This window comes from Ornithodoros turicata, chromosome 4, assembly GCF_037126465.1.
Source record: "Ornithodoros turicata isolate Travis chromosome 4, ASM3712646v1, whole genome shotgun sequence".
In the NCBI taxonomy this organism is placed as follows: domain Eukaryota; kingdom Metazoa; phylum Arthropoda; class Arachnida; order Ixodida; family Argasidae; genus Ornithodoros; species Ornithodoros turicata.
The window spans coordinates 17,794,396-17,817,570 of NC_088204.1; the positions used below are offsets into that span (position 1 = coordinate 17,794,396).

At 46.5% G+C, this 23,175-nt stretch overlaps 1 protein-coding gene across 5 annotated transcripts in view; it reads right to left on the reverse strand.

Moving 5' to 3' along the window:
• Nucleotides 1-113: 113 nt before the first annotated feature.
• The window catches only part of LOC135391216 (ephrin-B2a-like), a 503,132-nt gene continuing 480,070 nt past the window's right edge, over nt 114-23,175 (reverse strand). For 4 of the 5 annotated variants that reach the window (XM_064621371.1, XM_064621374.1, XM_064621373.1 and 1 more), the window contains exons 2-6: nt 11,060-11,201; nt 7,633-7,801; nt 6,432-6,536; nt 5,397-5,657; nt 114-2,995 (exon numbers count right to left, since the gene is read on the reverse strand). In XM_064621371.1, the coding sequence (XP_064477441.1) occupies nt 2,832-2,995; nt 5,397-5,657; nt 6,432-6,536; nt 7,633-7,801; nt 11,060-11,201 (841 nt within the window). In that variant the 3' untranslated portion in view covers nt 114-2,831. The remainder of the gene's footprint in view (nt 2,996-5,396; nt 5,658-6,431; nt 6,537-7,632; nt 7,802-11,059; nt 11,202-23,175) is intronic. The other variant, XM_064621372.1, reaches the window with a different exon arrangement.

The following is a 23,175-nucleotide window of genomic DNA, read 5'->3' on the forward strand; positions in this document are numbered from 1 at the left end:
TTGTCATATCATAATTTCTCTTGGCAAAGTTGCCTCGTCAACAGAGAAAAACTTTTAAAATGCTAAAAACAGGCATAAAAGCAACGCTTGAGCTGCCACGCAGGACTGTCAAAAAACCACAACCTAAATCTTTATGACATCGGTAATTGCATTGGAGACACTGGCACAGTAAAATTGACACCATTGTGTCTGGTGGAGTCTGACTTCTCTTTGCCCATTCATAAGTAGTAAATTTTGAATCAGGACGAACAGTAACTGTTATCTCCACTTTCAGTAAATGCCTTGCACATACAAACCAAACACATACTGTCATCAACTTGCACAGAGAATGCTGAATCAATGTTCATAAATGCACTCGAACACCTGGGTCCGCTGGCACAAATGTTGAGGACATTCCTCAGCGGTGTCCTCAGTAGCTTTTGTAATGCTTCAGTTAGACGCTATAATGTCCTCAGTGCAACTTGTTCGTAAGGTACTGGCAAAGCTACTGAGGAGAGCACTGAAGATTTCCCCTAATGTTTGTGCGAGCGGGATCTAAAAACAAGTGTAGGCAACATTTTAAGGACTTTTATAAAAATGGCTCCAAGCACAGAATGTGCTGCGTGCTAACACAATATGATTCGATTGAAAGATACATTTCCGATACACAATTTCAGGAACAGAAAAACGTTCAAGAAATTGGACGAAAAGTTAGTCTGGCACCACAGAGAATGGTTGACTCGATGCGTTACTTTCAATTAACGTAAATTTTCTCAGTGCGGAGACAGAGCAGCATTAAGGGCAAAGATGTTGCTGCATTGTAACAGAGACAGAACACATCTTTAAGCTCATTTTCTTCACTCATCAAACTTGCTGTTCAATGTACGAAACTCCAGAAGGATAAGAGTGGTTTCTCCAGAAACTAAAGCTATAGAGACTGCGACGCCTGACTACAAGCCAAGAAAGCATACTCCTACGGATATTGAAACATACGTGCAACATTGAGCAACCAAGTAAAAAAAAAAAAATTGTGAGAACGCCACGGTTAACCCTCTGGGAAGCTACGTTACGTTCTTTCCTCCGTTGTTTTTTCCATTGCAAGGCTATGACCTAGCTAAGACATTAAGGCACTTGTACAAACACAACATACAGGCACACACACAATCATCCCAGCTGTGATAATTTGAATGGCATTTTTTTTTTTGCTTCGCGCGTTATTTTGGCACGGGTAGGAGTGGTCCACGACAGTGTATCTGCATTTGTATGAAGACGCGAAATATAGATAACAGCTGCTCTAACTCCTATTATCACAAGTGCACATGATCTTCAGGTGCTGTAAACACAAGGGGGTGTTCCCGATGAAACACTCCTGCGTGAGAGCATCACGGGGAGAGCACCCATGGGAAACTTAGTAGCCTACACACGTGCGTCACATTTGTGCTCTGAGACACTATGTCAATAGACTTCTTTTAAATGCGCGTAGGGCTGCCTTGTTTGTGAAGGACATTACGAACTTATATGCACCTAGCTTTCACCAGATTCCAAAATTTTGATATAATTCCGTGAAGCCTGTTTTGGTGGTTAAAAGATAATTTCGCACCAGCAAGGTTGAATAAGCATTGTTATGCTGTGACGATAATTTAAGTGAATAATTACGCGATTCTGCTTCGCTGTCACCGAGACATCCCGACATAAGCAGGACGTTGTAAATCTCCAATTTCCAGCGCAATTTACTGTTGTGTAGTACGGCATGAACAACAGAATGGATGCTGCTCATCTACAGGTTGTTGTGAATGAAAAATATTTTTGCCATCGGTCTTGGCAATATACCTCCTTACGGGACTTTTGTTGGTGGATTCAAAACAAGGCTTGTTCATCCCAATGAATGTGTGTGTGTGTATTGCCTTACTGGCTGAAAATTCAGGAAAGTAACAACGTCCTGCCATGAAGATCCGTTCACTCTCTCAGTCGTCCAGATGCCTTTCATGCCCATAAAATTACTATATGTGAAGTGCTGTTTACAAAGGGGAAAGGTTGTGCAGTTGTTCTGTTACTATACAGTGAATATTCCTCTCTCACGACACATTGCTCCAATTGCTCCACTCGCAACGACATACGTTTATGCTCAAGTACGCACGCAGTTGTCCGGCTTGAAAACAAAGCTAAGTTGCACAAAGATCGCACTCCCAAAAAAACTCAATTATAACAAGGCAATTTTTTTTTTTCGTGCAGTGACATCATCAGTCTCAATTTAGTGAAGTACAGCTGTACACCACAACACTTCAGCGGCTCAGACCGAATGAAACCTCATACAAAAGGTGCAACGCCAATGTACAAAGAGCCTCTTCTTGGATACAAGGCATTACAACCTGAACAAATATGGCATGTATGGTTGACCATTTCCAGTTTACAAATGCAGAGTAACGCCCAAACCAGTTGTCCCTTGGGCGAAAAAAAAAAAAGAAAACACAAGAAAAGCGTGTCCGGGTGTGTCCCCTCATATCCACCGTGGCTTCAACACAGAGACGATGATTGACCAGATGATGTTGACGACCACAGGTGGCTAACTGCGCCACGAGTCTGTTGTCAGCGGACGTGAGACTAACAAACACACACACACACCACTGTCCGTGTCCGCTTAACCGACGTGCCGAGACAAGGCTAAAATAGTCTTCGGTGGCAACAACGCTCCTGCCGATGTTGACAATTTCTCGACTTTCTCCCTTAAATAATGTGTTCACACCTAAACTGCCGTCTGCTTCGCTCTGCTGCATTGTGGAGCCAAGACACAGTTTATCTGCAGCAGAAAAAAAGCTCGTGTTGAACTTCTATCGCATCTGCTCAGCTCTGTTTCATCTTGTGGGCTGGAGTAGTACAGTGCGGCGATACCAGAGGGCGCCTAGCGTCGTGGCCAGGAACGTCAGCCACGTTGGTGCTCGTGCAGCTAGGCACGTTTGGCTGTTCACCAGCTCTTCATTCTTGGCTCGTGTCTCGTTTGGCAGCTTGTCGCGGTCGTCTGGAATTGAGGAAGGACGCATTAGACATATTTGTCGCAAACTTTTACGCTCCTTCAGGCAGAAGGCACAAGACTGGTTTCACGTTGCAGTATGATTTTGTTTCGAATAAATATGTACTGTAATTTCGCGCGTATTAGTCGCGGCATATGCGCAGTTTTTTTTTCTAACGGGCGCTCTGCGGTTTATCCACCAGTGCGGCTTATCTGATGACTATTTTACCCTGGTATTTTCCCCATGCGCCGGTTTTAACGAAAAGTCCGACAGCGTCTCTGGAACAGCACTGCCCTGCCAATGCACGAACAATGGGTAACAGGGGCGTGTCCACATTCGAGTAGGCTGTCCTTCCTGGTGCATTCCCCCAAGCAGCTTTAACGAAAGTGGTGACAGTGATTCATGTCTTCTGGAAGGCCACTGACCCGTCGACCCATGAAAAACACGCAAAAGGGAACAATCCGATCTTGGTAGGACACTAGAACTGACCTACTTTGTTGTATACCATGCCGACCCTGGAGTATGGACCACAGGGTTGCTCTATGGTCTCCTTTGTCGCACAAATCAGTCGCGTCGCATTGCCCGCGGCTTATCTGCCCCCAAATTTTTAAAACACTCCTAAAAACGGGTTCTGCGGATTATACGCGTGAAATTACGGTACTCGCTTCGCCAACAGCATGTGCCGAAGCCAACATCAATCGATCTTGGTAAGTTAACTATAGCTGAGTAACATTGATGTTTAGGCATGCTGGTAAGACATGTAGAAGAGTGGAAGCACAAAAAATGACACGGATGACAGAGCGGTTTGTCTCCTAGATTGTATCCTCTGCTCTGTCGTTGGTTCCAGAGACGCGTGTCAGCGTGTCATTTTTTGCGCTTCCACTCTTCTAGCTACAGCTACATCACACTAGGAACGTTAGATGGTTTGCTGAAGCAAGCACAGCTGCAGGCAGTAATACAGAATGCTTAATGTCCTGTGTTTTGGGATATTTAGGACAGGATGAGCTGTCCACCATGGGCCACCACGCAAAACGTTTTTGCTGTGCAGTGTATTGTCACTGCACAGACAAATTTACAAAAAAATTCAGAGAAAGCAGCCTCGGAGGGCTGGCACGATGTCCGCGTGTGACGTCGGCAAGTCTCTATGCTTTTCCTTTCCATTTCGTTTTTCTTGGCTCACGCGTTCTACGTCATGGGTCACACGATCAACCCTGCCAGGGGGATACGTAACATAACAACCACCGCTCCTACGTCCTTCTCTTACTCTCTCTTTGCAAGAGTGGAGGATTTTTTTTTAAAGGTGTACAGAACAGAGGCCTTGAGTGCAGGAGCTCATTTTATTTGTTGCAAAACATGCCGCAGTCGAAACGAACAAAATAAAAAAATATTATGGGGGGGCCACCTCAGTGGTCCTTTAAGCCCTTTAGAGCAAGTGCACTTAAATACCATTGTACCAATTTCATGTATCAACACTTGATTCTTGTAACATACCGTAATTTCACGCGTATAAGCCGCACCGCAGATAAGCCGCAGGACCCATTTTTAGGAACGTCTTGAAAATTTTCGGGCAGATAAGCCGCGGGCAATAAGACGCGACTGATTTGTGTGACAAAGGAGACCATAGAGAAGGCCATGAACCCTGTGGTCCACACTCCCACATACTCCGGGGTCGGTATGGTGTACAACAAAAGAGGTCAGTTCTAGTGTTCTACCAAGATCGGATTGTGCCCTTGCTCTGTGTTTTTCATGGATCGACGGGTCAGTGGCCTTCCAGAAGACATGAATCACTGTCACCACTTTCGTTAAAGCTGCTTGGGGGAAGGCACCAGGATGGTCAGTCTACTCAAATGTGGACGCGCCCCTGTTGCGCATTGTTCGTGCATTGGAAGGGCGGTGCTGTTCCAGAGACACTGTCGGACCCTTCGTCAAAACCGGCCAGGGAAAAAGAGTCATCAGGTAAGCCGCAGAGCGCCCGTGAGAAAAAAAAATCGCACATAAGACACGGCTAATACGCGTGAAATTACAGTACATACACCTATTTGTCTCAATGTTGCCGAAATGACATCTGCTCATAAAACATTTGTGAGCCTGTGCCACATTTCGCAGTTTCCTTCCGAATTTCAGTGACTGTTTTTTTTTTAATTAAAACATCTATTTGGGTGCTGATTTAAATCGTTTTGAAAATCTGCAAATTAAATCGCAATTAAAAATCAATTACGTATTTCAACCAATCCACCCTGCCTGTAGCACTAAGTCTGTTCGCAAGCAGGGCGGTATTTGAGAACAAGGATTATGCAATGGAAATGTGATACTGGGTACCAGCAAAAGATGGTGCGTAAATAGGCCAGTGGTTTTACAAATGGTTGAATCTGAAATTACTCGTGTTGACGAGGTACTTGGGGTACTCACCCGATTTCTTTGAAGGTTTCTTTCCATCAGCAACAGCCACATCGTACGTTTTTCGCACAGGTCCCCTGGGCTGGAGCTGCGGTGGCGGCGGGGTCGGGAAGAGGGGCCCCAGCCAGCGATGGGGGGTGGTCGTCGCGGGTCGCGCTGGAGTCGGAACCACACGGGTCGTGTTCTGTTCCGGAAGTCCCCCCCACTGGCGTCGGTGGCCTGGCACTGGAGTTGCCGAGCTGCTGCTGCTCAGGCGAGGGCGAGCAGTTGCTGCTGATGCAAAATTACAAACACACTTTAGTCTCTCATATCAAGCTGAATGGCTCGCAGTAGTGCTCAATAAGATGCAACAAGCTTGTCACGAAGTTAGAACGGACCTACATTCTGTGGAGCACACAGTATTTTATTTGATTTCCATGCTCAACCAACAGCAGCTGCCTACACGGCGGTGCACACTATAACTGTGAAGACGTCATGAAGCAGTTCGCACAGTGTTTCTAAAATACATAGTCCTGGTCACCACTAACGAAAGTAAACTAACAAAAATCACATCCTTACTCAGCACCACTGACTACTCACTGGTAACAAGTTTTCTTGCAATTTGCTTTAAATAGCAGCTGCAGGTACCCAAAATTGAAGAAAACACCACGAATGGCACATATAGATGTAACTTTCGGTCCACGTAATTGATATCTTTCATTTTGGAAAGTTGGCTTTCCCGCGCGACGGCGGTGCGCTGCGGTGAAGAAAGCTTGCGGTGGAACCATTGCCGTCTGCATTTTTTTTTTTTTTCTTCTTCTTCTTCGCGAATTCAAATTTACATCCGGATGCACTTCGGTGGAAAGTTCATGAAATACAGATAAAATGGGCAGCACAGGTAATGCTGGACAACTCGGACGAGCTTGAAAGTCTCCTTCCAGTTCAAAGGCCGGTACGCCGCCGCCTTCCTGATGGGACACACCCGCTTTCATTACTATTTCGGAGACGTGCGCGTCGTTAAGCTCAATGGAGGCGATTCCAGCCCGTAAGTGGGGCTTTGATACTCACACTTGCTCGGGTCGCAGCACACCTTGAAGATGACCTTCATGTTGTGCGTTGCGCAGCGGCCTCCGATACGCTGGTGGAGCCCATCCATGTCTCCCGTAGAGGTCGCTGCAGATAAAATAGAATTATGACGTCTGCAACTGCGTAAGTTAGAGAACGTGGGGAAGTCGCTTCAATGAAGTACGACAGCGGGTGCATTTTTCGACATTAGAGCCTTATTTTGTTGTTCTTGGCGTTGGAGGCTTTTTTGTTGCGTTTTTCCATTTGGTGGGGCTATCTTCGGTGTTGTTACTTTTTTAGTAGTAGTAGTCCGTCTCTTTAGAAAGCACCTGGTGGCGCTGCATGATTTCTCCGGCGGAGCAACTCTGTTAGGATTGACGGACTACATTTCTTGCCGTTCCGAGTTTCAACACGGGTACAGTTTGATGATACTCGTAAGAACGTACCACACTATTTCCTCGTTTATAATAGACCTCTACTCGAGAAACGTCATCATGACGTTGGTACACAGACTGAAACCGAAACAAATCGGAAGGGGAGGGCCGGGTTCCACGAATGGGCATTTGTTCGCTGCCTCGTACACTCTAAAAACAGAACTTCACCGCATAGCACGCTGTGCTCCAACCATTGCCAAGAATGATAGGGTTATCGCTTCTGATTGGAAGAGAGAGAGGGGGACGTACGCCTTTTTGTGACAATTCGGATATATAAAAATTGCCACAAAAAGGCGTACGCCCCCCTCTCTCTTCGAATCAGAAGCGATAACCATATCATTCGCGGCAATGGTTGGCGCACAGCGTGCTATGCGGTGAAGTTCTGTTTTTAGAGTGTACTGAAAGAAAAGTAGGACCGAAGGTCGCGTCCCTTTCAGGGACCATCGTAATCCCGTCAAGACCGTGGCTTTCGGGCGCGACCTTGTTCGCCTCTAGCTTCGCGCGTAGTTCAACTCTACCAAATTGGTGGCGCTGTCGAACACTATCACGTCACTTGTATACAAGCAGGGAGAGGTCTATTCACGCTACGTCATGGGAAAAAAAAATTATAGGAACGAAAAGTGTACGAATACTTAGTTACAACAAATAGCAGTAGACATTTCCTTTAACCTGTGCAAATAAAACTGTCCTCCGTACGGATGATACAACAACGAACATGAAAAAAAATAAAAAATAGAAGGAGCAGCAGGAGCATACGTGAAGGCACTTACAGATGAAGTAGTAGTCCTGACCCGGCCGAAATTCCAGGCCCCCTGGCTGCGGCGTGAAAGAGCGAAACGTTATGGTGAAGTACATTAACTGGTGGGGTTTATCACAGACGGCGATGATCCGCGGATGCGGGTTCGTGATGCGGCACGAATCGTACTCTTCCTTTGACACCTGCAAGCACAGAGAAAGAGGCGAAGAAAAGCGTTAGAAACAAGCTAACTCCTACAGGTCTGGTCAATTCCGCTCACAAATCTGAAGACATCTGCTTAGACGTGCACATAACGTCTCCGAGTCAGAACGTAGTGCGCTCGCATGCTCGAAACTTCTGCTTGTTCATCGATCATGTTGCGAAAGCACTTAGAGCGACATAGTGAGAACACTGAATGAAGAAAGAAGGAAGTCACTGAAAAGGTTAGCCAGCTGCAGGACTCGAACCCACATCTTCTGGATTGCCTGTCGATGGCTTGGAAGTCACTGGAGAGGAGCTAACCTTTTCAGTGACTTCCATCTTTCATCGTTAATTTCTTAGGCAATTGAAGATTTGTATGTATTTGTCCTTTCTATGTTGTTCCAGCCTCAGAACATCAGTTATCTCACTCTCATTGGAGAGGCGTGCTAGCTTAGCTCAATTGGTAGAGCCCTGGACCGGCAATCCAGAAGATGGGGATTCGAGTCCCGCAGCTGGCTAACCTTTTCAGTGGCTTTCTTCTTTCATTGTTCTTAGGCACATGAGGCTTTGTGTTGTTTGTCCTTTCTTCAGTGTTCCATCCTCAGAACATCAATTTCCATCTAGTTAGAACACACTTGCATGCAAACACGTGATATCTTCGCGTCAAACGTGTCATTTGGCTTCCCCGTCTGCGTGGCGTACGCCCCATAGCGTAGCCAGAAAAATATAGTTTTTCTTTCTCTTGGGGGCAGGGTTCGATGGGAACTTTACATGCCGAGAAGGATTGTACCTTTCTCTTTCCCGGCTGCACAATCAACGGTATGAGTTCGAGCGGGTTTGAACCCCGCGAGCCCCTCCCACGGCTACGTCACTGAGCGGACTACATTATCCGTTGGCGCAGGTGTACATCTGTGACTGTAGCTCCTGCGTTATGTCTCGGAGAAACTGAAAACCTCATATAAACACCAGCTGTAAAAAACACGTCGCAAGAGGACAGTACCGAGTCTACATTCACTACCAAGCGTTACCGACGTGAAGATTTAATAATCACCAATCCCATCATACAAAAAAAAAAATAATAATAATACGACGAAAAGACTCGTCGCGCTAGAACATGCAACACACATTCACTCAGGCCACACGACAAGGGAGGCGAGGAGAGGGGGGCACACGAAAACATGCATAACCAAGTTTCGTAGTCAGGTAGGCGCTATGAGCAGGTAGTATAAGCTTTTCTTTCGTCTAAGTTGATGAGAAGTGAAAAAAAGAGATGCCGCTTTGCCTCTAGAGGGCGTTTAGGCCATTATCATAAACACCGGTTCCGAGGCGCCACCTATCCGCTGTGGCCTGTAATTATTTCACGTGATCTTTTTGAAGCGCCCGCTTTTGCCGGCCGGTCCAGGAAAGATTGCCTATTATGGCTGCCTTTCTTTTTCTTTTTTTCTTGCTTCCATTTTTGTCTCAGAACACATTAAAGGAAAGGTAGTAGGGCCGGTAGAGGTCAAAAGGTCACAATTCGGACGTTTTTTTTCTTCTTTTTTTTTCTTTTTTATGCCCAGTCCACGGTCCGTCAAACGTTGTCGTGATTCGCACGTTCCGACCACCTTTTGCTCCATTAGAGGGCGCTCAAAGGTGGAGGCTGCCTTCATGTACGAGTAAAAAGAGTGGCGGCATTAGTTATTCACAAAACTGGAGAGGAGAAAAGTGGTAAGTGGATATGGAAAGGCACGCATTTTTACCCCTCCTCACTTTCCTCTCTATTGCGTGGAAGGGGGTCGCCGAATTATAACCATTATGCCCACCCAAAATGCGTCTCATGTAAGTTGCATGCGTTCGAAACTTTGGGAAAAAGAAAGGGACCCCCTTTTTTTACATAATGTTCTCCTCTTTCTCGTCTTCTTTTTACGTTTTTTTTGTAGATATCTGACGTAATAGCTGGGCTGTTATGTAATACATCCTGCTTCAGGTGAGAAAGAGGCTTGGCCGGTTTTGACAGCGATTTATTAATTTTTCATTAATAATTTCGCCGTCTCGAACGGATGGATGGAAGAGAGGGAAGTCGTTAAATGATGACTAACGATGTCGTAAAAAAATATATATAAAAAAATACGTGCGTCTCCTGTCTTGGTTTCCATCGTTTATGCATACGATGTTCTTCGGGCCATTGGTCGGAAGGATGTTGCCACAAATCGAACTGGAAGTTTCCAGCGCTTGCTTTCCTCGATGTGATAATGAACAAAACGGGTAATTCACCTGGGTTGTACAAATTCGTTGTGATTGAACGTGCACTCGATCCACAGGCAGCGGAAGAAACAAGGACGGTCCCGTGTGGAGCAGAACTAAAAAAGTACCGCCAGGTGGCGCGAGGACGAGTGGTGGCGGCCCCTGTCGGATCCCTGACGCAGAAAGTAGGATCACGTGCTCGTATCACGTATCATCTGTGGTTTTCTTCCGCTTATCACGGCCCGGACCTTCAACTTGTCGACATCCCGTAGCAGCCGACAAATGCATCTACGTGCCCCCCCCCCCCCCCCATTTTCGCCGAGCCAGTTCACTGCTGATACTGTGCTAGCGTACAAGTCACTTGAAGCATACAATTGCTTCATCTTATAGGCGAGTTATTTCATCGGGGCGTTCCTGAAAACGGCGCCAATTTGCTACTGTGCCCCGATTCATGTTGATTGATTGATTTGTAAAAGAAAAAAAAAATTGAGATGTTAGACCGATTCCAGTTAGAATCGTTTATCTGTACACAGGTAATGGTGAGGGAATCTCACAAAAGCGATGACAGGGAAGTTTTCCGTTTAACTGCAGCGATCAAGCGTTTTCTTCCTTCTGCGTTGCGCGGAAACTGATGAAAAGTGGTTTCCTCATCCTTTTTCCATCGAGTGTGTACCTGAGGCATACACGGCTTGCGTGCGGCCGTGTGTCGTTACGCGATATGTACGTACACGATACAGGCCGCTTTGCGGCCTGTTCACTTTCCACGAAAACAGCGATCACTTAAATTGAAAACGGCGGCTGTTTTGCCCACACCAATTAAGCAGACTCCCCACTGCCTGCAGCGCCGCCGCAAGAGTGTTACGTCAGGCGCACATACCATGTAGAAGTGGCCTTTTTATGATGACATCCAGAAAGCATAATGTATCGGTTCTGCGTACTTCCCACACGGTTTCCATAGTGTTAGCCTCGACTTTTTGCTCCTTTTAAGATATGCTCAACATTGAAGTTTTATTGGGTACGTTGTCGGGCACACTTACGTTATAGATGATGTACTGTTCCACGTCCTCCTCTCGAGTTCCTGTCTGGTAGACGGGACAGATGATGTTGACCTGGTCATACTCGAAAGGGATGTTGCCTTTGTTGACATCGATTATGTGATCCGTGTTATCTATCCGGAAGCTGCGAGGAATAGATACAAGTCAACGTTACTCCACATGTACCAACGTACACAACACTACACAAGACCATTTGAAAACAGCTTTACGTTTGTCGTAACACATTCTCAAAATAGAACTTCCCCAAATAATACACTCGAGAGAATGACAGCGCTTATCGCACCCGTTTTGAGACGAGAACGATACGTGCGCATTTTTGTCGCCGTTGAGTGAAACGCAAGGTGTCCTAAAAAGGCGTACGCCTTCCACTTTCAACAAATAAGTAAAGGTGGTTGCTGAGGAACGTGCTATGTCCCGCTTTTAACACTCACGCAAGTTGTTTCGCGACGTAACACCGTAAATTAGGTGTTTAGGTTTAGGTGTTTAAGCATGAATTAGGTGAACCATGGTTAGGTGTTTTCTTTCATTCGTTAGATTTTTTTTTAATTTTATTGACAAGCTGTGAGAACAGCAAAGATGCCATTTGAGCAGGTGCATGTCAGAAAGCGTTTGTACCAACTGGACGACTAATTAGCTAAAATTCATTAATTAACTTATTAGTTAGATGTTTTCCGGGAAATGCGAGATAGCGATTAGAGCCAGTCATTATTCAAATCCATCAGAAAGAGCGATAGGTGTTCCACGTGAGAGGGCCTCGTGCTTTGGAGCGATGCAGGTGATTGGAGTAGGCGCTAATCTGTTGGCCAGATAGACCGCTCTCCGTCGTCCAGATAGACCGTCGAGACTGGGAGGTACCCGGGTTCGAATCCCGGTGCCGGCTGTGCTGTCTGGGGTTTTTCCTGGGTTTTCCTCAGACGCTTTCAGACATATGTCGGCACAGTTCCCCTAGAAGTCGGCCCAGGACGCACATTTCCCCAGGGCGTCAGTCGTGACGTTGCCCACATACGTGAGGCCGACAACGGCAAGCCCTTTCACCATCACCACCACCATCACCACCACCACCGCTCTCCGGCGCAGATAAGGCGGGGGTATAGTGTCGTTTCGGAGCTCGTGACGCGCGTACTTCCGGTTTCGGCTTGTTTGTATAGCGAAATTTGGCAATTTATATCCCAAGAGACGTTCGCTTCTCAGGGTGATTAATAAGGACGATGGATTTGAATAATGACTATCTCACACTTTGCAGAAAAGATATAATTAATAAATTCACGGATTTTAGCAAGTTAGTCGTCCACCATAGCTGCATACGTCGCAGAACGACCGCATACCCCGCCTGCCAAAATGGCATCAGCACTGCTCTCAATAGCTCTTTTTTTTTCTTTTTTGTAAAACGAAAATTTTGTAACGAATACAAAAATACATCAAAAGAACACGCTGCATAAAACTCACGCAAAAATGCAAAAATCGAGGAGAAATTTCTGCACTTGGAGCGCCCCTTGAAGAAATGCGCACGACGGGGTGATCTTCCTTGTGTAAGCTTTTCTTGTTCTAATGTTGCACGCAGGTCCATAAGCTGCGCCATCCACGCCAGAAACGAGAATTTGCGTGACGCCTGCCATTGCCGATGGGAAGAGAGACTGCTACAGAGTCGGATGATGTGTCCGAGCATGCGTAAACGACCATAGCTTCCCAATTCTATAAGCCCCATCTACATACGATGAACACTCAGTAATGGAAGACAAGCGAGCCTCGACCATTTCCATGACAAAACTTCCCCCTCCAACTTGAAGGGCCATCTCATGAAAAGACCCATGAATCCTGCCAAGATATCCTTGTCTCGCTTGTTTATTAGTATACGCTGCGTTGTTGCCAGTCCGGTGACTCTTGCGCCGGGCACGAGAGTATAAACATTATTCTACTTGTGTTTCGGAGCATGAGAACAAGAGACGCCATAACGTCCTAGCCTCGTCATCAGACAACACGAAGGGGGAGGAACAATCTTCTCAACTTCCGGCGTGACTTCCAGCGGCGCGAAAACAAAAGCGATATAAACTATACTTTAAGCTCGTATATGTATAGTCTCAAACGGCGGTCCCTGCATTTTCTTCTTCAGTCCATTGTCTTCGCTCCTTCTCGACTCGCAGCGGAAGTGAGCATGCGGTTCCGGTGCGCTTCCCCACTCTGGAGCTCGCGCTTGCGCTAGCTTCCGGCAGGCTGACGTCAATCACAGGAAAAGGGGCACGTGACAAGATGGCGGATGCGCGCGCGCGCGCGTGCCATCACGTAACAAAACTCTGGGGGAATTCGATTTTGAGGCGTGTTTTCATTTGCCAGAACTGTCAGAAAAGCGGTGAACGATGCTTCAATATTGCGGAGCAAGATATAGGCCTCACTGAAGCGGAGCCCGTCAGAAGGTTCGTTCGGGAAACGAACCTGTCACGGAGTCGTCCCCCTACTGATTTTTCAGGAAACGAATGACATGTCACGCGCCGTGAACACACACACACACACCTCGACGAAACGATGTAGTTAACGGCCGCTATGAAGTTTTGAAGCCGTTGACCTTCTGTGCACCTCTCAAGTTTTCTTCCTTTATTTTTTCCTACGTGGGGATGAAGAATTGCGAACACTCGTGGCGGAAAATAGTTCGCCGGGGTGGAGCCATAACAATTTTCGCACTGGCAACGTTCGCCATTATGAGGGGAAGGTTTCCGGTGCTTAAGAGCATTGTGTGATTTTTATTGGATAACAGCTGAGGGTGGGTGATGGGCTTCAAATGTGACGACGGATGCATCCTGCATAGGATGCGATAAAAGTGACATTTTTTAAAAATAGTCTTCTCTAAAATGGAAACGGAGAAAGTAACAAAAGAGACTTATGTTACTTGTAGCTTGAGTTTTGCGTCCGCGCTAGACTTGACGTAAAGAGGGGCGTGTTTCCGACTACGGCCTACTAGATTATGCAGCGAACATGTCGTTTGTATCCCGGTGCCGCTATTTTGAGTCTATATATACACTCTCAAAACAGAACTTCGCATAACACGCTGGACGCGAACAATTACATAGAGAGAGAGAGAGAGAGAGAGAGAGTGGAGGTAACCATTACACAGAATGATACCGTTGTCCCTTGTGATTGGAGGAGAGCGTAGGGCGTATGTCTGTTTGTGACTGCTCTCCCCGACGAACTCATGCACCCTCTACGCATCTCCACACTTCGTCCTCTACACTCCAGCCGTTTTCTTTCTCTTTTTTCTTTTTTTGCTATAGTCGTGACGACGCCCTCTTCTGTGTGGCCAACAACGGCGAGCCGATTCTGCCATTACCCCCCCCCCCCCCTCCCTTTGTAACAATTAACGTAAGTAACTGCATAAGGGTCACAAATCAGGGGAGGCGAGAACGATGTCATTCGGGATGATGGTTGGATACACCTTTTTTGTTCCCATTTGGATACATGATAATTGACACAGAAAGGCGTACGCCCCCGCCCGGCTATTTATTCATATTTACCAATCGCTGCAACGTCTCGTATTCAAGCTTACGCCAGGGTTTTGTACAAGCTGTGTAGTGGAGATGTGTTCCTGGTAAAGTTATAAATCAATAATGAGCATCGTTACGCGCGTTTTGAGAGGGGCGTATCGCCCCTGGCGATGAAACTCCCCATCCATCGTCTCGAAATAAAGTTGTTGTTGTTGTTGAGAGGAGCACGCCGCCCACAGCAGACCACGCACCCGCACTGCGTGCTGTCGTCTTCGCGCCTGATTCTGCGTTTCAAACCGACTATCCAATCACGATGGACAACTCGTATAAGCCAACGTGTAGACCCACTAGCGGACGGAACCCCGCGTACACTCTTAGAAGTGAACTTCCCCGCATAGCACACTCCTAGCCAACCATCATCTAGAATGATATCGTTATCTGCCCAGATTTGTTAAAAACGAGAGGCGTACACCTTTTTTGTGACACTTCCCAAGCAGCACAATGTACTGGAAGTCGAGTGCATTAGGGGTGGACGGTATGTGTCTTATCAGTGTTCTCTAGTTTCATGAATCTGTTCAAGGCCTTTCATCTACCCGTCCACCCCTATTGCACTCGACTTGCAGTGCATTTTGCTGCTTGGGTTACGCTGTTCATAATTGTCACAAAAAAGGCGTAGCCTCCTGTTTTCAACAAATAAGGTCAGATAACGATATCATTGGATATGGTTGCCAGGAGCGTACTATGCGGTGAAGTTCATTTTTAAGAGTGTAGGAGTTGCAGATTATAGCATAATGAAAGAGAATTGAAATATTTTACACGGTTAAAAAAACGTGAGAGCTGCCAGTATTAACTGTCGAAGCAGCTGAATACGGTGCAATAAAAGTCTGCACAACCCATCCCCCACTTATACGTTCACAACCAAACACCGAAACAAACCTCAAATACAGCATATATACGACTCGAAGCTACCGCTGATCTGAACTGTGAATAAATATTGCGGTCCTCCCCAGTTAAAACACTCGAGCCCTCGACCTTAAAATTAGATTTTGCTTCGCCCCCGGTTTTAAGACTATCGCCAATAAGCCCGAAGAAGATATCCGGGTACTTTTAAACGAGGCTGCTAACCCCTTCTCGCCCTCCCTCTCTCAGACTTCCTATCATCGCACCCTCTCCTAATGTAAAAAAGAAAGAAGAAAAAAAGTTGCTTTCCCTCTCACCAATATTAGACTCCACCTCGCCCCATAAGATCCCATAGTTTACGGCATCTCATTCTCGAAGCTATATGGGACGAAGCCAGAAGACAGTGTCACACAGCCACAAACTGCCCCCCCCCTTTTCTCTCTCTCTCTCTTTGTCGTTTTACTCTCTCGCACTCGCTCTGTGTTTTACGCTTCTCATCGCAGTAGTCAAATAGGATGCCGATACGGTATGCCAAACACGCGAGCAAATACGAGAAAGTTTCTTGTTTTCTTTTTTCTGGAAGGGGATAAAGTTTCTGAATTTACGAGAAGAGGGGACAAAAACAAAACAAAAAAACACCGAGGGCAGCCAATAAGTGATGAAGAAGGAAAAGGAGGGAGGAGGAGGAAGCTGTAAAAGTTTTAAGGGCAGCGGGCCGCAATTATGCGGGTTATACAGCTTCAAGTGTGGCCGTAGTATTGGGGAGGTTGTTTATGGCCGAGCCCGCCGGACGTCAATATAGTATAGTATAAAGGATCGTTTAAGATTTGAGAGAGTGAGGGTGGCTGACAGCAGAATGACAACGAGCTTTCTATGAGTCACGCTGAGCAATGTTTTATTTTTTATTTTTATTTTTTAAGGCCCTTTGTTGTGAGAATGGACGGGATAAAAGTTGGCCCGTTTAAGACTGAACTGCTGCGTACGATTCGGGGGCTCTGGCTGTTATGGGAGTAAATGAGGATAAGTGCAGGAAAGCGCATCACTCAGATGACGGTTGTGTGTCGGAAAGGGCGACTTTTACGTCAATGAAATAATGTTAGATTACTTGCGACTATATCGTACTCAGTACAATTTCGACGCATACTTTAAAAACGTAACTTTACTTCGTGGCACGCTGTGAACTTAATACTATTCGTTCTCTTTCCTGATTTGCTAAAACGGGAGGCACAGACCTTTTTGTGACAATAAAAGCCACACGCGCATAACATGTTCCACATGTTCGGCTCGCCGCAGAACATGTTCAACGCTGAACACTGCACAGAGCGATACTGGTATCAGTCCGGAATTGAGAAGAGAGAAGAGAAGGTTTAATCTCGGCATGACGGTGGGCCGAGGGGCGTGCTATGCGGTGAAGTTCTGTTTTTTGAGGGTACACTTTTTATCTCGCGGACAGAGTCACAAAAATTGCATCCTATATACTACACCAAAATTGTTGTTTCTCTGTGTGACATGAAGTTAATGCCTAGTTTTGGGAAGTATGACGTTATATGGGGTGCCCAATCAACCAACATGTCTGGCAACATTGCTGCTCGAAGGTAGATTTCAAGTCTCCTCGCCACAGCAGCTGGCAATCTTCCAACGCTGCGACGAAGAGCGGAGACGCGCGCTGTTGCTAGGAGACAAAACGCCACCGCCCCCAGTGACGTCACATATACTCCGAAGAATCCGAAACTAAAGAATCCGAAACTGTGAAGCTTCCTGGGTTCTTTGGAAAACTGGTGGACAATGATTTTTTATTTTTTTTAGTGGTACTTTAAGCCTTATGCTAAAAGTATGGCGTCCAATATGTCACGGAGGCCTTGGGACTCCGCGTCGCTATGGCCCTCTAATCCCTTTTGAGAAAGGCCATTTTATTTCATTTATTTTTTGTAAGCATGTTCCCTTGGGGCCCATAACTTGCCGCACACTTCACTTTATGTCTGCGTCTAAAATATATATATATAGATATATCGACATCGATCGGTTGCAATATGATGCCTGTACGGTGTTCTATAGGTACTGCTTTCGGGAGACGCTTGAAGGCGTGACAGCCAGCGCCATCAAAAGTTCAATAATAGTCCACGACACGCTATAGGTTCCGGAGCAGTCGTTAGCGCAGGGGAAAAGTCTGAAGAAAAATGGTCGGCGGTTGGGTGGGGGGGGGGGGGGGGGGACTCTAATAACCAACACGCATTTTAATCGTTTTGTTTGTCTCTTAAGTGGATATCACGTGACTGACGCTGGGGTGGGAGTCACGCCACGCGAGAAGGGTTGGAGGTTAAGTTGTACCTTCCCCTTGTACCCCCTCGAAAGGAAAGTTGAAATTTCCTAGTTTCTCTGCAGTGAATACAAATCTGTCGCGAGCACTTCTAGAGTTCGGTCCCCACTGCGAGGTGATTCATTATCCTTCTTTTTTTTTTAAATTCTGTGCTAGCGCCGCGAAGCAACTGTGGCTATGAGCGGCGTAGAGATGTGGACAGATGGAGAGAGGACAGCAGGAAGGTAGACAGAGGACAGCAGGAAGGAGCCACAGGGGGGGGGGGGGGGGTAAGTATGCGTCCAGGACGTACTTCAAGGGGGAACTGTGCCGACATTCATCTGGAAAGCCTTCGGAAAACCCAGCGAAAACCTCAGACAGCACAACCGGTGGTGGGATTCGAACCCACCACCTCCCAGTCTTCAGCACGACCTTGTGATTCAATTTCAACGCATTACCGCCAGCAATGGGGTAGAGAGTATCGCCCCTGGCGATGGAACTTCCCAATCACAAGTAAAAAAAAAAAAAAGCTATTTTGTTGTTGTTTGCCGCAAGCCCACCTAGAAAGTCGAATCACTTCAGAAATAATAATAAATGTTCCGCTAAAAGCGACGGACGTAGACGTATTCTGCTGTCTGGTGTTTACCATATTTAGAATTCAGGAACGTTCTCCAATTAATAATCGAATTATCCCAAAGATAGGGGCGTTAGGTGCTTCTCCACTGCATAACCCTCCTCCCCTATCCACCCATCGTCCCGCATCAATCATTCATACCGTTTTCTTTCCCGACTTATTGAAGACGCGATGATTACGCCTTTTTGATACACTTTGGACTAATGTCGGCTCCACTCCACTTAACGACATCAACAGATACACTTCTTTCTATTCGTTCCGTCTATTCCTTGAGCCATAGTACCGTGTCGACCAAATTAGCCAAATCATTCGGCGACCCTCTACAGAGAATCCCTGTTTCCAAAGGAAGAGGGATATTCTTTCTTTTCTCCCGTACCCTCCTTACTAAACTGTGTGCACTTGGCTTGGCACTGATGAGCCAATCAGAAAGATCCCGTACTTTATTCCAAGGAAGCAACCTCGGCTCTGCAAATCGTCCAACAAACGTGGTTCGCCCTCCTTTGTTGCTATGTGTTCTCTTGGCACGAGTTGATCGATACGTCCGAGAGATGGCGCGGATAGCAGCCTAGGGCGCCCTCTGCTGACATCCCTCGTAATTGCCGGCCCCGGGGACAAGACATTGTTTCTGCTACGAAGAGCAAAGAGGTTGTAGGTCCGAAAAGGTCTACTTCATGCGTCCGTCAAGTTGATTGGTTCCGCGAAGCGACCAATCACGCTACATGTCGCCCTTCTGTATTTTAGGGAGCACTGTTGCTATGACAATGCATAAAAAAAAGTGCAAACTATGGTGAAGTGCCTATCAATACTGTCGGGTACACGAAAGAGGAAGCTAAATAAAAGGAAGTGAAATGCGCGAGACATGAAAGGTTTCCAGGTGTGCTTCTAGAGCCTTATTGCACATGTACAGGTGAGCGCGGCCAACATTAACGATATCCGCGCTGTACCCGTGCACGCAAGATCTACGACCGCATCCGCATATATTGTGTATACGCGCACATCCGCGGACATTCCATTTGTAGGACAAAGTCTACACGATGACACCTTAAGGCAGAGTCACTTTTTAAGAAAGTCTACGCGGAGTTTTTGCTCACAGGGTTCTCGTGAACCTCGCTAAATTTCTACACGAAATAGGTACAGGCGCCCCCCCCCCCCCCCGCCCACACACACACACATTTTTTACCAGAGTGGTTGCTGTCAGAGAGAGAGAGAAAGAGAGTGGTGAGAAGAAAACACACACACACAGGCACAGCACACGAAACGGACGCATCGAACAGCTTCTGCAGAGTTTTGTAAATTCACTGAAGTTCGAATCACTGTCGGTCGCGAAATATGCGACGCCATCGCTAGGTGCGAAGTGACAGGCCCATCAACACGCCACGGTGACACGGTCATACGACCTGTGTATACGAGAATCCCATCAAACGTGTCAGCTCACGGCATGATGAAACTGTGCTACGCCGAAAATAAACAAGCACGGGCTAAGTTTGTGCTAAAACGTGTTGATCAGGGAGACAGCTCACCGACGTTATTACGTGTCGAACGCACTCAGAAGTCATATTTTTTAGCAAACACAAACATACGACGAGGTCGGCCTATTTTCATAACGCGGAGCGAAGAGTCTTTTTTTCTGGACGTGTTTATTTTGTATAAGCCCGTCAGTGGAGTTTGACACGACGCATCTTAAAATGTGCTTGGGCTCTCGTCTTGGATCATCGGTGTGTGTAGGCTGGAGCAACGATATTGGTGAAGTAATATAGGTTTGTTATTTGCGTACGTCTACGAACAGCTTCCGTTTCTTCAACCTTCTTTCCTTCTTTTGCGTCTCACATTCCTCTTTCCTACTGTCCCGCCGCAGCATAATACCAGCGCAAGACTCAGATTTTTCTGGTGTCACATCAGCATGTTCCGACGACATCAGATGGCACATCACGGTTTTTGATGTTACATCAGGAATCCTGGTGCTACATCAGACTGTTCTGATCTGACTGTTCTTGCTCGAAACCAGCCAACCACCATAGAGAGACATCATTCTCTCCGCTAGATCATTGAAAACGGTAGCCGCACGGCTTTCTGTGGCTTATTGAGTCGCGCTAAGTGTCACAAAAAGGCGTACGCCACGCGCTTTCCACAAATCTGGAGTTATATAACGGTATTATGCCGCGCAATGCGTATCCGTCCTCAGCATGTGCTGTGATCACGGATGTGCAGATACAGTCAATACATACACTCTTAAAAATGAGGTTCACCACATAGCACGCTCCTAGTCAACCATCATCCCGAATGACACCGTCCTTGCCCCTGATTTGTTGAAAACGGGAGGCGTAGCGTATTTTGTACCATTGTGACGTGATGTGATAAAAAAAAAACAATGGGGATTTAAGTCACGACAAAGTCAGGCTGGCTACCCCAGACCACTTAGCGGCAGTTAGTTGAAATAAACAAAAAGAAGCAGAAAACCCAGTAGTTGGGGTACCATTATGCGCGTGCATCATGGTACAAACTAGGCCTCGCCTACACTCTTAAAAATGAACTTCACCGCATAGCACGCTCCTAGCCAACCATCATTGCGAATGATATCGTTATCTGCCCTGATTGGCTGAAAACGGGAGGCGTACGCCTTTTCTGTGACAATTATGAACAGCATAAGTGTCACAAAAAAGGCGTACGCCTCCCGTTTTCAACAAATCAAGGGAGATAACAATATCGTTCGAGATTATGGTTGGCTAGGAGCGTGCTATGCGGTGAAATTCATTTTTAAGAGTGTAGGCACCGCGTAGCACGCTTCGCATAGCATTCAACCATCATCACGAATGACAGTGTTCTCTCCCCCGATTTCATGAAAACTGGTTGGGGGGTACGCCATTTTTGTGGCAATTATGAACTGCATTATGCCATAAAAATGGCGTACGCCCTCCGTTATCAGCAAATTAGGAGAAAGAACGATGTCACTCGGGATGATGGTTGGCTTGGAACGTGCTGTGTGGTGAAATTCATTTTTAAGAGTGTAGGACCGGTCATCCCAGTAAACTTGACTGCATATTCTTAAAACAACAAAATTTGTCGTTGGTCTTACTTTCCTTATTCGTTTTTCCACAAACTGTTGGAATGGCCTTTCCCAGTCGCCTGTTCCCATATATCAGTTGCTTTAGTTTTTCGCCACCAGCTGTTTATCTTAAGTTATGATGTCCAGTATCCTCGTGATGTTTTGTATCTATTTGTTCCCCCCTCCCCCACTTATCTAACGCCCTTTTTTGGGGGGCATTTGAAGTATCAAAATCAATCAATCAATAAATCAATAAATACCCGCGCGGATGCGGCTACAACAATTTCAGGTAGCGCGGCTGCGGTTGCGAATTTTACAAACGCGAGTACGGTTTGCGCTGATCCCGGTACACAAAAACGCGATCCAAGGAATGGGCGCCGCCATTAGTGCTGACACCCCGTGGTAGTCACAGGAACTGTGCACGTGTGGACCGCCGTTTGCAGAGTTCCTTCACTTTCCCGTGTGTGCGTTTTCGTTCATTTTCGTGCCCGTTCGTGTTCATTCCGTGCCGGTTCATTTTCTCCGGCTCGGGAACCGGTGTAGAACAGATATCGCATCGGCCAGCACTCCTCACGTGATCAACTGTGCATGTCGCACGCGGAAGCAAGCAATCTTCTTTTCCCTTGATCTTTCGAACGTCGATACGCTACTCAGATGTTTACCGGATGACTAGTTATATGGAAGGTTGAAGTAATCGTCAGTCATACACATTAAAGACTGCGGCCACCAGTATTCATCCCAATGGAAAGAGCGATTTTGGCAGTCCACCCCTGTTGTGTCGTCGCTAGGAACTAGGCTGAGAGGCGCACGGAGACGTTTTTTGAGAGTAACGCGAGAAGGTCTATGCTTTCGGTGTTGTTCGCGCCCGCTAAAACCCGCCGCATTCCTTATCGTCAGACAGAAGCGAAACATTTCGAAAGAGCCAGCTTGGACGGCCACTGCATTGTATCGTATCAAATAAAGCGAATGGCGACTGTATAACTATACGCGTCTGCATTAAGTGTTGATGTACGCTTTCTGCTTCCTCGCACGCGAATGTTTTTCCTCTGTTTTTTTTTTTCGTTCTGTTTACTGTTTTTGTTTTGCTTTTCCTCTTCAGTGTGTGCGAGCTTCATTAGGGGCTGTTTGTATTCAGCCGGTCTCGCACGCTAATTGCCAAAGCGAGAACTCTTGTTCCATGCGACTGATAGTGGATACAAGCCCGCTATAAACACCGCCCATGATCCCATCTTGTGTGGGCTTATGTGTTCTTACCGGGCCGTCCTCTTCCGTGACCGATCTCCAGCTCTGTATTATCGGCTGAGAAAACGCGCATGTTTCACGATACAAATGTTTCCCGTAAAATAATAATAATAATAAATAAATAAGAAAAATAGGAAGTAAAAAAAAAAGTAAAAGGTCAGAAGCAGAATGCGTATTCACGTACACTCTTAATAGTGAGTTTCACCACACAGTACACTCTTAAAAATGAACTTCACCGCGTAGCACGCTCCTAGCCAACCATCATCTCGAATGATATCGTTATCTGCCCTGATTTGTTGAAAACGGGAGGCGTACGCCTTTTCTGTGACACTTATGCTGTTCATAATTGTCACAAAAGTGGCGTACGTCTCCCGTTTTCAGCAAATCACGGCAGATAACGGTATCATTAGAGATTATGGTTGGCTAGGAGCGTGCTTTGCGGTGAAGTTCATTTTTAAGAGTGTAGAATCAGCGTCCGAAACATCTTGATTATGTTGATGATGATGATGC